Consider the following 14,432-nt stretch of genomic DNA (forward strand, 5'->3'; position numbering starts at 1 on the left):
TTTTTGTTGGTAACCGATGGGACTGTGGGCCATGAAGTCTCATGGAACACTTTTTTTCATGGTGCATTTTGAGATCTCCTACCTGCCCAGTCTCCTTGAGGGAGGGAAGGTGGAAGGTACTGGACTGGATGGAACATAGCCCACATCATTCCCAGGAAAAGGCTTGCCCTACTCTGTACCAGGCTTCCTTCATAAAATTTCTCTGAAACAACCTGGCCACCAGCCTGCACATGACTCAGTGAGCGGCTGTGGGTGTGAGCAGCTTTTTAGGAAAGGCAGGAAGAGTAGCTGGGAGAGATAAACTGTGGGCTTCAGAACGCAGGCTGCTATACGGACAGCAGCCTTTCCGGGACCTGTGGTCTAAAAGACAGCGAAGAAGATGAGCGCACCAGGAGACACAGCCTGGACAGACTCTGAAGGCTTCAGAGGGTGAGTGGCTCATTTGTCTCACTTTCCATGCCAGGGACAAGGGAAAGGCAGGAGTGCTTATTCTTTTGGGGGTCCACAAAGGGTAGACTACCTGTGGCAGAAGTAAGGAGACCTGAGCATGCTTTTGTCTGGTTGCTAGCAAGCAGTACAATCTTGAGCAAGTCACCTGCCCTCTTCTGGGCTTGTTTTCTCACCTGTAAAATAAGCAATTGGCCAAATCTAATAACCAGACTAATAACCATACCTAACATTTGCGCAGTGTTCACCAGTTTCACTTTTGAAATAGAATCTCATTGGGTCCCCGTGGCAACCCTTGGTTGAAGGATTGACTGTCACATTTACAGGTGAAGAGGGCTTCCCAGGTGGCACTGCTGCTGCCGCCGCCGCTGCTAAGTCGCTTCAGTCGTGTCCAACCCTGTGCGACCCCATAGACGGCAGCCCACCAGGCTCCCCCGTCCCTGGGATTCTCCAGGCAAGAACACTGGAGTGGGTTGCCATTTCCTTCTCCAGTGCATGAAAGTGAAAAGTGAAAGCGAAGTCGCTCAGTCATGTCCGATTCTGTGCGACCCATGGACTATAGCCCACCAGGCTCCTCCATCCATGGGATTTTCCAGGCAAGAGTACTGGTGATTAAAAAAACACAAACCCCACCTGCCAATGCAGAAGATGTAAGAGACATGGGTTCAATTCCTGGGGTGGGAAGATCCCCAGGAGAAGGAAATGGCAACCCACTCCAGTGTTCTTGCCTGGAGAATCCCAGGGACGGGGGAGCCTGGTGGGCTGCCATCTATGGGGTCGCACAGAGTCAGACACGACTGAAGCAACTAAGCAGCAGCAGCAGAGGGATAATTGATGTACTTTTATTAAAATGAACAATTTGATGAGTATTGACATATGCATAATATTATAATGCATATAATCCCTTATGATTATACAGTGGAAGTGAGAAATAGATTTAAGGGACTAGATCTGATAGATAGAGTGCCTGATGAACTATGGACGGAGGTTCGTGACATTGTACAGGAGACAGGGATCAATACCATCCCCATGGAAAAGAAATGCAAAAAAGCAAAATGGCTGTCTGGGATGGCCTTACAAATAGCTGTGAAAAGAAGAGAAGTGAAAAGCAAAAGAGGAAAGGAAAGATATAAGCATCTGAATGCAGAGTTCCAAAGAATAGTAAGAAGAGAAAAGAAAGCCTTCTTCAGTGATTAATGCAAAGAAATAGAGGAAAACAACAGAATGGGAAAGACTAGAGATCTCTTCAAGAAAATTAGAGATACCAAGGGAACATTTCATGCAAAGATGGGCTCGATAAATGACAGAAATGGTATAGACCTAACAGAAGCAGAAGATATTATGAAGAGGTGGCAAGAATACACAGAAGAACTGTACAAAAAAGATCTCCACGACCCAGATAATCACGATGGTGTGATCACTGACCTAGAGCCAGACATCCTGGAATGTGAAGTCAAGTGGGCCTTAGAAAGCATCACTACGAACAAAGCTAGTGGAGGTGATCAATTCCAGTTGAGCTCTTTCAAATCCTGAAAGATGATGCTGTGAAAGTGCTGCACTCAATATGCCAGCAAATTTGGAAAACTCAGCAGTGGCCACAGGACTGGAAAAGGTCAGTTTTCATTCCAATCCCAAAGAAAGGCAATGCCAAAGAATACTCAAACTACCGCACAATTGCACTCATCTCACATGCTAGTAAAATTCTCCATGCCAGGCTTCAGCAATACATGAACCGTGAACTTCCAGATGTTCAAGCTGGTTTTAGAAAAGGCACAGGAACCAGAGATCAAATTGCCAACATCCGCTGGATCATGGAAAAATCGAGTTCCAGAAAAACATCTATTTCTGCTTTATTGACTATGCCAAAGCCTTTGACTGTGTAGATCACAATAAACTGTGGACAATTCTGAAAGAGATGGGAATACCAGACCACCTGACCTGCCTCTTGAGAAACCTATATGCAAATCAGAAAGCAACAGTTAGAACTGGACATGGAACAACAGACTGGTTCCAAATAGGAAAAGGAGTACGTCAAGGCTGTATATTGTCACCCTGTTTATTTAACTTATATGCAGAGTACATCATGAGAAACGCTGGGCTGGAAGAAGCACAAGCCGGAATCAAGATTGCCGGGAGAAATATCAATCACCTCAGATATGCAGATGATACCACCCTTATGGCAGAAAGTGAAGAGGAACTAAAAAGCCTCTTGATGAAAGTGAAAGAGGAGAGTGAAAAAGTTGGCCTAAAGCTCAACATTCAGAAAACAAAGATCATGGCATCTGGTCCCATCACTTCATGGGAAATAGATGGGGAAACAGTGGAAACAGTGTCAGACTTTATTTTTGGGGGGGTTCCAAAATCACTGTAGATGGTGACTGCAACCATGAAATTAAAAGACACTTACTCCTTGGAAGCAAAGTTATGACCAACCTAGATAGCATATTGAAAAGCAGAGACATTACTTTGCCAACAAAGGTCCGTCTAGTCAAGGCTATGGTTTTTCCTGTGGTCATGTATGGATGTGAGAGTTGGACTGTGAAGAAGGCTGAGCACAGAAGAATTGATGCTTTTGAACTGTGGTGTTGGAGAAGACTCTTGAGAGTCCCTTGGACTGCAAGGAGATCCAGCCAGTCCATTCTGAAGGAGATCAGCCCTGGGATTTCTTTGGAAGGAATGATGCTAAAGCTGAAACTTCAGTACTTTGGCCACCTCATGCGAAGAGTTGACTCATTGGAAAAGACTCTGATCCTGGGAGGGATTGGGAGCAGGAGGAGAAGGGGACGACAGAGGATGAGATGGCTGGATGGCATCACCGACTTGATGGACGTGAGTTTCAGTGAACTCCGGGAGTTGGTGATGGACAGGGAGGCCTGGCGTGCTGCAATTCATGGAGTCGCAGAGTCGGACACGACTGAGCGACTGAACTGAACTGAACTGAACTGACATATGCATGCATCTGTAAAACCATTGCTGTAACCAAAATCAGTTTACCATCTTGACCTTTTGTTTTTTTTCCATTTTCTAGTTTCTTAATTTTAGATTTTATACTTGAGTCTATCCTTCTATTCATGTGTGTGTGTGTTTTATTCTTTTTCTAGTGTCTTAAGTGAAAGTTAGCCCATTTATTTCATTTTTCTAAAGGTTATACTCCATTTATAGTTAAAAATATTGGCTACATTCCCTGTGCTGTACACTATATCCTTGTAGCTTATTTTATACATAGTAGTTTGTACCTCTTAACCCCTTACCTCTGTCTTTCCTCTCCACCTGTCCTCTCCCTATGGGTAAACACTAGTTTGTTCTCTATATCTGTGGATCTGTCTCTTTTCCATTATGTTCATAGTATGTTTTAGTTTTTACATTCCACATATAAGTGATATCATAAAACATTGGTCTTTCTCTGACTCATTTCACTTTAACTCATTTATTTTTAATCTTATTTATATATACGATTAATTCTCATTTTTTGTGGTAGTTGTAGTCTGTAAAGTCACATTTCCTGAATGAGGAAATTCTGTACCTTTACTCCTAGGGGAAATAAATACAGGATTTGATTCCTCGCAGCTGATGAGCACAAAGTTTTCATATAATGATCAATACATAGTTTTGTTTTATGTGTGTTTCTGGTTAAAGATTCCTTTAAAAGCAGAAATTGTTGATTCGTTAACATAGACCTTATGGTCCACAGCACTAGAACTCGTGTCTGAACAAAGCGTATCTAACAGTGTAACTTCTGCATAAGGCAGACCACAGCCTTTTGTGCTGAGGTCTTTGTATTACTCCTAGGGCCACTTTAAAGAGCGAAATCAACAATGAAGAGTGCAAAACTGTGAAACACACAGCACTGAATAGATTGTGGGAAAGCCGTTTGTTTGTAGTCTGAGCGCTGAGACAAGCAGGCGGACTGCCGCTTGTGTTGACCTCAACAGGAAACACGCACATCAAGCGACTCAAATGCATTCCCACTTCACCCATGTCCACGGTGACCTCAGAAATGCTGCAAGTATCGATTTGGAGTTACAAATAAATTTCCCCAAGTAGGCTTATTTCCATATACGGAATCTGCAGATAACGAAGATTGATTTAAAGTTATATTAAACCCATGGGATATAGACAAAAGCCATTCTCACAAAGGAAGTTTAGAGAATAAGAGGACATAAATTCTCACTCATTGACTCAAGTTTGGATTGCTGGGTTCTGATGCCACAGAAAGTGTTAATTTCTGTTCTCATCACAGTATAGTTAGCCCATCTGTGAGGGTTTAAGATGGCTGGTGCCCTTGTGACATTGCTGATACATCCTGGACCTGGAGAGTCAAGCTCTTGGTCTCAGCCCTCGCATGGCTTATACTTGAAATGTTCAGGCAGAGGGTGGAGGTTCTTGGGTTTGATGGGAAAAGCACTGGCCTTGGAGTTGACCTGCTAAATAAATTCTGCTAAATAACTGAAGTGTTCTGAGCCTGTTTCCTTCCTGTAAAATGTCTTAGGGAGGAAGGAAGCTCAGAGCAGTCGAGTATTTTACATTCGGTAACAAGGACCCAAGCAAAGAGTGAGAGGGAAGGATTCGGAACACAGCACAGAGCCAGGTAAATGTGAGGTGGGATGTCGCTGTCACCATGTTAATAACACCCACGGAGCGAGCCATTCTCTGAACTTAAGCCCATAGTCTGCGGCCCAGTTCACCGGGGCCCTGTCATCCCAGAACCTAAAGAGACTTAAGCCTGGGTCAGCCAATGCCCTAGATGGAAGGAAGAGACTTAAAGACATCAAGAAGCAGCTGTGGGGAAGCACTGCTCCCACCCTGAAGCTAGTTCAACCACATGGGGAGCCCGAGACCCCAGCTGGAGGAAGACAGAGGTCCTGGGGCCACCGTGAGGCCTCTGAGCCCTTGGACACCCCAAACCCATACACCTGTCTTCTTTGTCTCCCAGCACCATGAATGCCGAGGAGGACGCCAAGTGGCTTCAGTGGGTGACGCACCAGTTTAAGACCATTGCGGGAGAAGATGGGGAAATCAACCTGCAAGACTTCAAAAAAGCCCTGAAGGTGAAAGAGGCAAGTGTCTGCTCCAGAAGTGGGGACCCTGTGCTCATATTTTGTAGAGGAGGAGCAATCTGGTTTGCAGGACACAGTACCTCACAAGGAAGGAAAAGTTGGTACTCAGATTCCTCTGGGCTTGAGGCTCTACTCCTTAGCAGGGCCAGAGGATATTTCTGTCTCTGTTACTGGGGTCCTTCCATCCATGGTGGTAGCCATGGCCTCATGGGATCTTCCAAACAACACATGAAGTTGGAAATCAGTAGCTTGTCAAATCTTAAGAAATATTATTGACCTTACATTTACTAGCAGCCTCATGGGCAGAGGTGATGCCAAGACTTAAGTTTCCTGCCAATAAAACAAATTTTTCCACGGTTTGTATCCATTAAAGTCCTGTTTGCACTGCCACACCATCCCCAGTCCTCTCTCTCGGTGTCATGGATCCTCTGCCCAACCCCATAACAGCCTGCATGCCTGACAAAAAGTGGAGACATTAGCAGAGAGGAGGGTGGCGTGAGCCTGCAAATACCAGCCTCTCCACAGGTGTCCTCTGGGCTGGCCTGTATCCTTGATGGGAGTGAGACAAGGAGCATTTGAATGCCGCTGTTTGGATGGGAGGGCCCCTCACTTGCTGGTACCAGGGGCACTGCTTAGGACTCTAAACACTGTCTCCTTTCATAGTCAATGTGGGGAAGGGAAAAAAGGTCTTCTGCCTAATAGGGGCTGTAAGATATCTTACGATGAAGGCCATTCAGGATGGTAGAATGATATCGGGGGAATGATAAAGGCATTACTAAGGGGACCCAGGTGAAAAAGAGTGAAGCCAAGGCAGGGTAGACTGCCCACAGTGGACCTCATGCTTGTGAACTTAGATCAGACACGAAAGCCCTCAGGCTCCTCTCCCTGCCTCGAGCGGACCTCGGCCTGGCATATCTGTGACACTGACCCAGCCTGTCTTCTTAATTTCTGTGTTTTCAGTGCCTAACACAAGGCCTGCCTGGCAAGCAGGGGCATCTGTAGATACGATTCTTGAATGAATGGATGGTTGAATGATGAATGGAGTGAGTGCACCAGCAACTGAGAACAAGTGCTGTTAAGAACAACTCTACATTAAGAACATTAAATTGTAGACTATAGGCAGCCCAAACAACAAGGCAAAGACACAGGTATTCAAGTGGCACTTTCTTTATAAATCCTTCCTGGCTTCACTGTCCCTCGGGGTCACCTTAAGGGGAAAAAGACAGGACCTGGGAGGAGCCTACAGGGGGACACTCAATCTGACCTTTTCCCCATGTTGAGTAAGGGACCACCAGAGGTCTGGACTGCAAGGCTGATGAGAGCGGTGGGTTATGGAGACAGAGAGCCTATGCAAATTACCAGGCCCGAGAGCCAGAAGGGAGCCCAGGACCCAGATACAAGCCTATCCTCACTGAACAGGGATCTGAACAATTCTCCTACCAGAGCCCAAAGTTGTTCTCAGCTGGCAGGATGGGCCATGGACACTGTCCCCTAGTGTGGCTTCATTGGGCAGATCACAGGCTATTTTCAGTCACTTGAGTCCTCCCTGAATCCTACCACCCTACGGCATGTGTACATGCACACACAGACACACACACACACACACACACACACAGAGTGAATGAATTCCAAGCCCAGGCTCCATGGCCAATTTGTACCCATCTCCCGTCCTCCTCCGGCCACAGTCTTTCTTTGCTGAGAGATTCTTTGTCCTGTTTGACGCGGATGGAAGTGGTACCATCACACTTCAGGAGCTGCAGAAGGCACTGACCCTGCTCATCCACGGCAGCCCCATGGACAAACTCAGATTCCTCTTCCAGGTGTATGACGTCGACGGTAAGCATCCTTTGTGGGATGGGAGGAGGACTCAGAGGGAGGGACAAAGGGAACGGCCCATCTCAGTGACTACCCAGCACTGGGCCAATGTCTCGAGGTGAGGCTGACAGCTTCCTCTCTCTCTCTCTCTGTGGGTTCCCTGCCCGGTCTCTGGTCCTCATCTCCCCTTTGTTGGGGAAGAGGGTGGGACACTGGCAGGCAGACAAATGCCCTTGATTCAACTCACGAGAAGCCAGAACTTTCCTTTGTTATTTTCCATGTTTGAAAAAAGAAATTGGTTTGTTGCTTTTTAATAATAGTAATACCCCACTATGAACATTTTAGGCAATATAGAATGGTTTAAAAAAGAAAGCAAAAATCACCCATTGCACTTTTCTATACTGCCTTATAACTGATCGCATATACACATTCATCACACATTTTTTAAAAACAAAATGGGATTATAATACTATATACACTGCCTTTTTTCACTCAACAATATAAACAATTGTTCATATAAGACTGTATTGCTTTATAATATCATTTTTATTATAGTAAAATAGTCATAATATTAAATTTACAACTTTAATCATTTTTAAGTGTACAGTTCAGAAGCATTAAGTAAATTCACATTGTTCTGCAACTATCGCCACCATCTATCTGTCTGTAGAACTTACTTGTTCATTTTTCCAGACCGACACTGTACCAACTAAACAATAACTCCTTACTCCCCCCTTCTCCAAGAATTTGACTATTCTAGCTACCTTATCGGAGAAGGCAATGGCACCCCACTCCAGTACTCTTGCCTGGAAAATCCCATGGATGGAGGAGCCTGGTGGGCTGCAGTCCATGAGGTGGCTAAGAGTCGGACACGACTGAGCGACTTCACTTTCACTTTTCACTTTCAGGCACTGGAGAAGGAAATGGCAACCCACTCCAGTGTTCTTGCCTGGAGAATCCCAGGGACGGGGGAGCCTGGTGGGCTGCCGTCTATGGGGTCGCACAGAGTCGGACACAACTGAAGCGACTTGGCAGCAGCAGCAGCCACCTTATATAAGTGAAATTGTATAATAGCTGTCCTTTTGTAACTGCTTATTTAACTTAGCATAATGTTCTCAAGGTTCACCCATGTTGCACCATGTGACAGGCTTTCATTATTTTTTTAAGACTGAATATGATCTGTTGTATGTATATACTACATGTTGTTTATCCATTCATTTGTCAATGGACACTTAGGTTGCTTCTACCTTTTGGCTATTGTGAATAATGCTGCTATAAATATGGGAGTACAAATATCTCTTCAAGACCCTGCTTTCGGTTCTTTTGGGCATGTACCCAAAAGTGGAATCACTGGATCACAGGACAATTTTTTTTTTTTTTTTTGAGGAACTACCTTATTCTTTTCCACAGTGGTTGCACCATTTTACATTCACACCAGCAATGCATAAAGGTTCCAATTTCTCCAATACTTATACTTTTATGTTGTTTTTTTCTTTCTTTCTGATAACAGCTATCTAACAGGTGTGAAGGGGAAACTGAATGGAGTTATAGCATCATTTGTAGTGACTGTGTTATATGCCACTGTGTGACTTTGATCCTATGATTCCTTGAAGCACAGCCTAGTAGTTAAGATCTCTGACTCTGAGACCAAGTTGCTGCTGCTGCTGCTGCTAAGTCGCCTCAGTCGTGTCCGACTCTGTGCGACCCCATAGATGGCAGCCCACCAGGCTCCCCCGTCCCTGGGATTCTCCAGGCAAGAACACTGGAGTGGGTTGCCATTTCCTTCTCCAATGCATGAAAGTGAAAAGCGAAAATGAAGTCGCTTAGTTGTGTCCAACTCCCACCGACCCCATGGACTGCAGCCTACCAGGCTCCTCCGTCCATGGGATTTTCCAGGCAAAAGTACTGGAGTGGGGTGCCATTGCCTTCTCTGAAACCAAGTTACCCAGGTTCAAATCTCAGCTCTACCAGTTGTTGACCCTGGACAAACTGCTTAACTTTTCCATGCTTTAATTTCCCCATGTATCACATGAAAATAATGATCATCCTAATAGTACATACGTGTGAGGTTGATAGGATTAAATTAGTTATTTAAACTCAAAACAACGCCTAGCTCAGGACACACCTTTACAGGGGTCAGCTGTTGCTTATTTACTCCAACACCAGTTCCAAAATGGAGACTTCCATTGTTCTCCCTCCTTATTTTGGCATCATAAATGACACTGCAATAATTATCCTGGTTCTTACATCATTGGCAACTTTGTGGCTTAAAGAGTCTCTGAAAGTCCAGAATCATCAAAGGAAGGGAGTCTGAGTGGGAAAAGGCACCCAGTGACACTGGGGTGGTTGGTGAAGCCAGACTGGGCAGGCCCCAGAGGTCCTGGTTTGGAGTCTCAGTACAATGAGTAAGCGGGGAGCCATTGACGAGCACTGAGTCACAGGGCTGGATTTGCATCTGGGAAAGCTCAGCGCAGCTGCTGTTGTGCTCCTGGGCATGGTCCTCTGGCCTATGGGGTTTCTCTAGCTCCTGTATGATTTCGGCTATGAAAACGGGCCTGTTATCACTTTGGAAGGACTTTGGAAGTCCAAATCAAGGAATTGTTTCTTTTAAAAGAGACATATAGACATCCATAGCCTTTTTGGATCAGATAGGGAAGGCTTCAACCCATTCTGTGTAATAGTTGGTCTTGGGGTTTGGCAGGGGGGCTCCCTCTTTCCAGGTTTTAAGAACCTGGTCCCTGGATTTATCTGTGAAGGAACGGCTCCTCCTTTTGTATTTTTAGTGGGAGCGTGCAGTGCCTTTTGGGCATAGTCATGGATCGCCTTCTGAATGTGTCCAAGATTAATAATATCTGGACACACCCTGGTTCACACCCTCATCCCTTAGAATTCGGCAGTAGTAAGCAAAGGCCTCCATAGGTCATTTCAAACGGGCTAAATCTCAGACTACTCCTGGGGGCTACATGGACCCTGAGAAGTGCGATAGGAAACAAGTTGGTCCAGGGTTCACGAGTTTCTTGGCAGAGCTTTGCTAAGATTTTCTTTAAAGTATGGTCCATGATGGCTCTTACCCTGGGCTCTTGCCTAAGCTGAAGGACAGGAGGTGTGACTGCAGAGTGGTGTGCTAGACTCTGCATCATACTGTGATTACAGGCCTTGACTTTGGCCCAGCTATTGATCACAGTACCAATAAGACTTTCATTTATGTGTAGCTGCTTTCTTCCAAATACTGCATTGTTGTTGTTATTCAGTCACCCAGTTGTGTCTAACTCTTTGTGACCTCATGGACTGCAACATGCCAGGCCTCCCTGTCCCTCACCATCTCGTGAAGTTTGCTAAGTTCATGTCCATTGCATTGGAGATGCCATCCAGCCACCTCATGCTCTGACCCCCTCTTCTCCTCAGTCTTTCCCAGCATCAGGGACTTTACCAATGAGTTGGCTGTTCGCATCAGATGACCAAAATACCAGAGCTTCAGTTTCAGCATCAGTCCTTTCTGCTTTATAATTATCTATTATCCTTGAACCAATACTGAAAGGGAGGAATAATTAGCCCCATTTTAGAGATGAGCAAAGTCACAAGACTCTAAAGGACTTATAGCCCACCATCACACAGTAAGGGGCAGAAGCATATTGCTTCCTCATGTGTGTCTATATCCAAAACAAGTCAAGAAACTTCTAATCAAGTGTCCTACTACTTATGAAGAATGAAAATATATACAGAAAAAAAAATGCCTCAGATCCCATCTCAGTGGATACAGTTGTTTCGCAAGTTAATTCCAGGATCTCTGTGGATACCCAAACCCATGGATGCTCAGGTCCTTTATATAAAATGTAGACATACAGTCGACCCTTGATAACCTGTGGGTTCATGCATCCACAGATTCAACCAACTGTGATCAAATTTGCAGATGAGGAACCCGTCTGTGCTGAGGGTCAACTGTACTTTTGGCTTCCTTTCCATATCACTCTAGCCACTCATGTTCACATAAGGTCACAACACTGGACTTGAGGGACCAGCTGTGGCCTCTCAGGACAACATGGATGGATGAGCAGAATCTGCTACAAGTTGGGGAACAAAGGGAAACCTCTTCACCACCACCTCATATATAATTCGCCTCTGAATAACTGGGGCTCTGGGCACATAGCTCCTTATAGATTAAGTAAGCAAGTGTATCTTCTGGGCAGATGGTCTTGGAAGTTGAGTGGTACTTAGAGAGGAGGCTGCAGATTCTAGAGGAAGGCATGCACTGAGGCAAAAGATTCTCCATGCTTGGGAAGGTGTTTGCCTCTGTTGAGCCCAGCAGTAGGGAGCCATGGACGGTATGTGAGCTGGAGGTGGCATATATCCTTTGATTGCTTGGTCTTTACTCCTAAAGACATCAGGTTGGCAGAAACCTGAAAGAAGCGGAAGTTAACCCCACGATGCAATGGTTGTGCAAGGCAGGGCGCAGTTTGCAAGTACAGAGTGAGGCAGGAGGGGTTGGGTGCGGGTCCCCAGTAGGCTTCGTCTTCACCTGAAACAGGCAGCGGCTCCATCGACGCCGACGAGCTGCGCACCGTGCTGCAGTCGTGCCTGTACGAGAGCGCCATCTCGCTGCCCGAGGAGAAGCTAGACCAGCTGACGCTGGCGCTCTTCGAGTCGGCCGACAAGGACTGCAGCGGCACCATCACCTTCGAGGAGCTCCGAGACGAGTTGCAGCGCTTCCCCGGGGTCATGGAGAACCTGACCATCAGGTACCGCCCTGTCTGGTGCAGGGACACAGCCCGTGCCGGGATTAGACCCCAGGTGCTAAGTGTGGCCCGAGCACAAGGACGATCCCTCGGCCTGGCTCGGCCCGCCCTGGTCGGCCCTGCCCAGACCCGCCCCTTGGGTTCCCTCCCTGCCCCAGCTTAGCTCCTCTGCCCGCTTTCTCTTGCGGCCAAAGGTCTGTCCTGCCCTCTGCAGGGCAGCTGTTGTCATGCGTGCATTTTCTACAGGATTCCTTAAGAATCAATTCAATATTAAGCACCAACTATGTGCTGGGCATTTTTACAAGTGTATCATTGCATAGCATGGAAAAGGAAATTGAAGTCACACAAAGAATGAAGTAACAAAAAGACATTAAAGTTATTTCACCTGAAGTAACACACCTCAGTTCAGTTCAGTTCAGTTCAGTCGCTCGGTCGTGTCCGACTCTTTGCGACCCCATGAATCACAGCACGCCAGGCCTCCCTGTCCATCACCAACTCCCGGAGTTCACTCAGACTCACGTCCATCGAGTCGGTGATGCCATCCAGCCATCTCATCCTCTGTCGTCCCCTTCTCCTCCTGCCCCCAATCCCTCCCAGCATCAGAGTCTTTTCCAATGAGTCAACTCTTTGCATGAGGTGGCCAAAGTACTGGAGTTTCAGCTTTAGCATCATTCCTTCCAAAGAAATCCCAGGGCTGATCTCCTTCAGAATGGACTGGTTGGATCTCCTTGCAGTCCAAGGGACTCTCAAGAGTCTTCTCCAACACCACAGTTCAAAAGCATCAATTCTTCTGCGCTCAGCCTTCTTCACAGTCCAACTCTCACATCCATACATGACCACAGGAAAAACCATAGCCTTGACTAGACGAACCTTTGTTGGCAAAGTAATGTCTCTGCTTTTGAATATGCTATCTAGATTGGTCATAACTTTCCTTCCAAGGAGTAAGCGTCTTTTAATTTCATGGCTGCAGTCACCATCTGCAGTGATTTTGGAGCCCAGAAAAATAAAGTCTGACACTGTTTGCACTGTTTCCTCATCTATTTGCCATGAAGTGATGGGACCAGATGCCACGATCTTCGTTTTCTGAATGTTGAGCTTTAAGCCAACTTTTTCACTCTCCTCTTTCACTTTCATCAAGAGGCTTTTTAGTTCCTCTTCACTTTCTGCCATAAGGGTGGTGTCATCTGCATATCTGAGGTTATTGACATTTCTCCCGGCAATCTTGATTCCAGCTTGTGTTTCTTCCAGTCCAGCGTTTCTCATAATGTACTCTGCATATAAGTTAAATAAGCAGGGTGACAATATACAGCCTTGACGTACTCCTTTTCTTATTTGGAACCAGTCTGTTGTTCCATGTCCAGTTCTAACTGTTGCTTCCTGACCTGCATACAGATTTCTCAAGAGGCAGGTCAGGTGGTCTGGTATTCCCATCTCTTTCAGAATTGTCCACAGTTTATTGTGATCTACACAGTCAAAGGCTTTGGCATAGTCAATAAAGCAGAAATAGATGTTTTTCTGGAACTCTCTTGCTTTTTCCATGATCCAGCGGATGTTGGCAATTTGATCTCTGGTTCCTCTGCCTTTTCGAAAACCAGCTTGAACATCTGGAAGTTCACAGTTCACATATTGCTGAAGCCTGGCTTGGAGAATTTTGAGCATTACTTTACTAGTGTGTGAGATGAGTGCAATTGGGCGGTAGTTTGAGCATTCTTTGGCATTGCCTTTCTTTGGGATTGGAATGAAAACTGACCTTTTCCAGTCCTGTGGCCACTGTTGAGTTTTCCAAATTTGCTGGCATATTGAGTGCAGCACTTTCACAGCATCATCTTTCAGGATTTGAAAGAGCTCAACTGGAATTGATCACCTCCACTAGCTTTGTTCGTAGTGATGCTTTCTAAGGCCCACTTGACTTCACATTCCAGGATGTCTGGCTCTAGGTCAGTGATCACACCATTGTGATTATCTGGGTCGTGAAGATCTTTTTTGTACAGTTCTTCTGTGTATTCTTGCCACCTCTTCTTGATATCTTCTGCTTCTGTTAGGTCCATACCATTTCTGTCCTTTATCGAGCCCATCTTTGCATGAAATGTTCCCTTGGTATCTCTAATTTTCTTGAAGAGATCTCTAGTCTTTCCCATTCTGTTGTTTTCCTCTATTTCTTTGCATTGATTGCTGAGGAAGGCTTTCTTATCTCTTCTTGCTATTCTTTGGAAGTCTGCATTCAGATGCTTATATCTTTCCTTTTCTCCTTTGCTTTTCACTTCTCTTCTTTTCACAGCTATTTGTAAGGCCTTCCCAGACAGCCACTTTGCTTTTTTGCATTTCTTTTCCATGGGGATGGTCTTGATCCCTGTCTCCTGTACAATGTCACAAACCTCAT

At 45.7% G+C, this 14,432-nt stretch overlaps 1 protein-coding gene across 3 annotated transcripts in view; it reads left to right on the forward strand.

Annotated features, from left to right (window-relative positions):
* Positions 1-299: 299 nt before the first annotated feature.
* NOX5 (NADPH oxidase 5) overlaps positions 300-14,432 on the forward strand; it is a 42,610-nt gene continuing 28,477 nt past the window's right edge. For all 3 annotated transcript variants that reach the window (XM_055536832.1, XM_055536830.1, XM_055536831.1), the window contains exons 1-4: positions 300-429; positions 5,381-5,504; positions 7,190-7,340; positions 11,845-12,055. In XM_055536832.1, the coding sequence (XP_055392807.1) occupies positions 380-429; positions 5,381-5,504; positions 7,190-7,340; positions 11,845-12,055 (536 nt within the window). In that variant the 5' untranslated portion in view covers positions 300-379. The remainder of the gene's footprint in view (positions 430-5,380; positions 5,505-7,189; positions 7,341-11,844; positions 12,056-14,432) is intronic.

The sequence above is a fragment of the Bubalus kerabau genome, chromosome 10, assembly GCF_029407905.1.
Source record: "Bubalus kerabau isolate K-KA32 ecotype Philippines breed swamp buffalo chromosome 10, PCC_UOA_SB_1v2, whole genome shotgun sequence".
Classification (NCBI taxonomy): domain Eukaryota; kingdom Metazoa; phylum Chordata; class Mammalia; order Artiodactyla; family Bovidae; genus Bubalus; species Bubalus kerabau.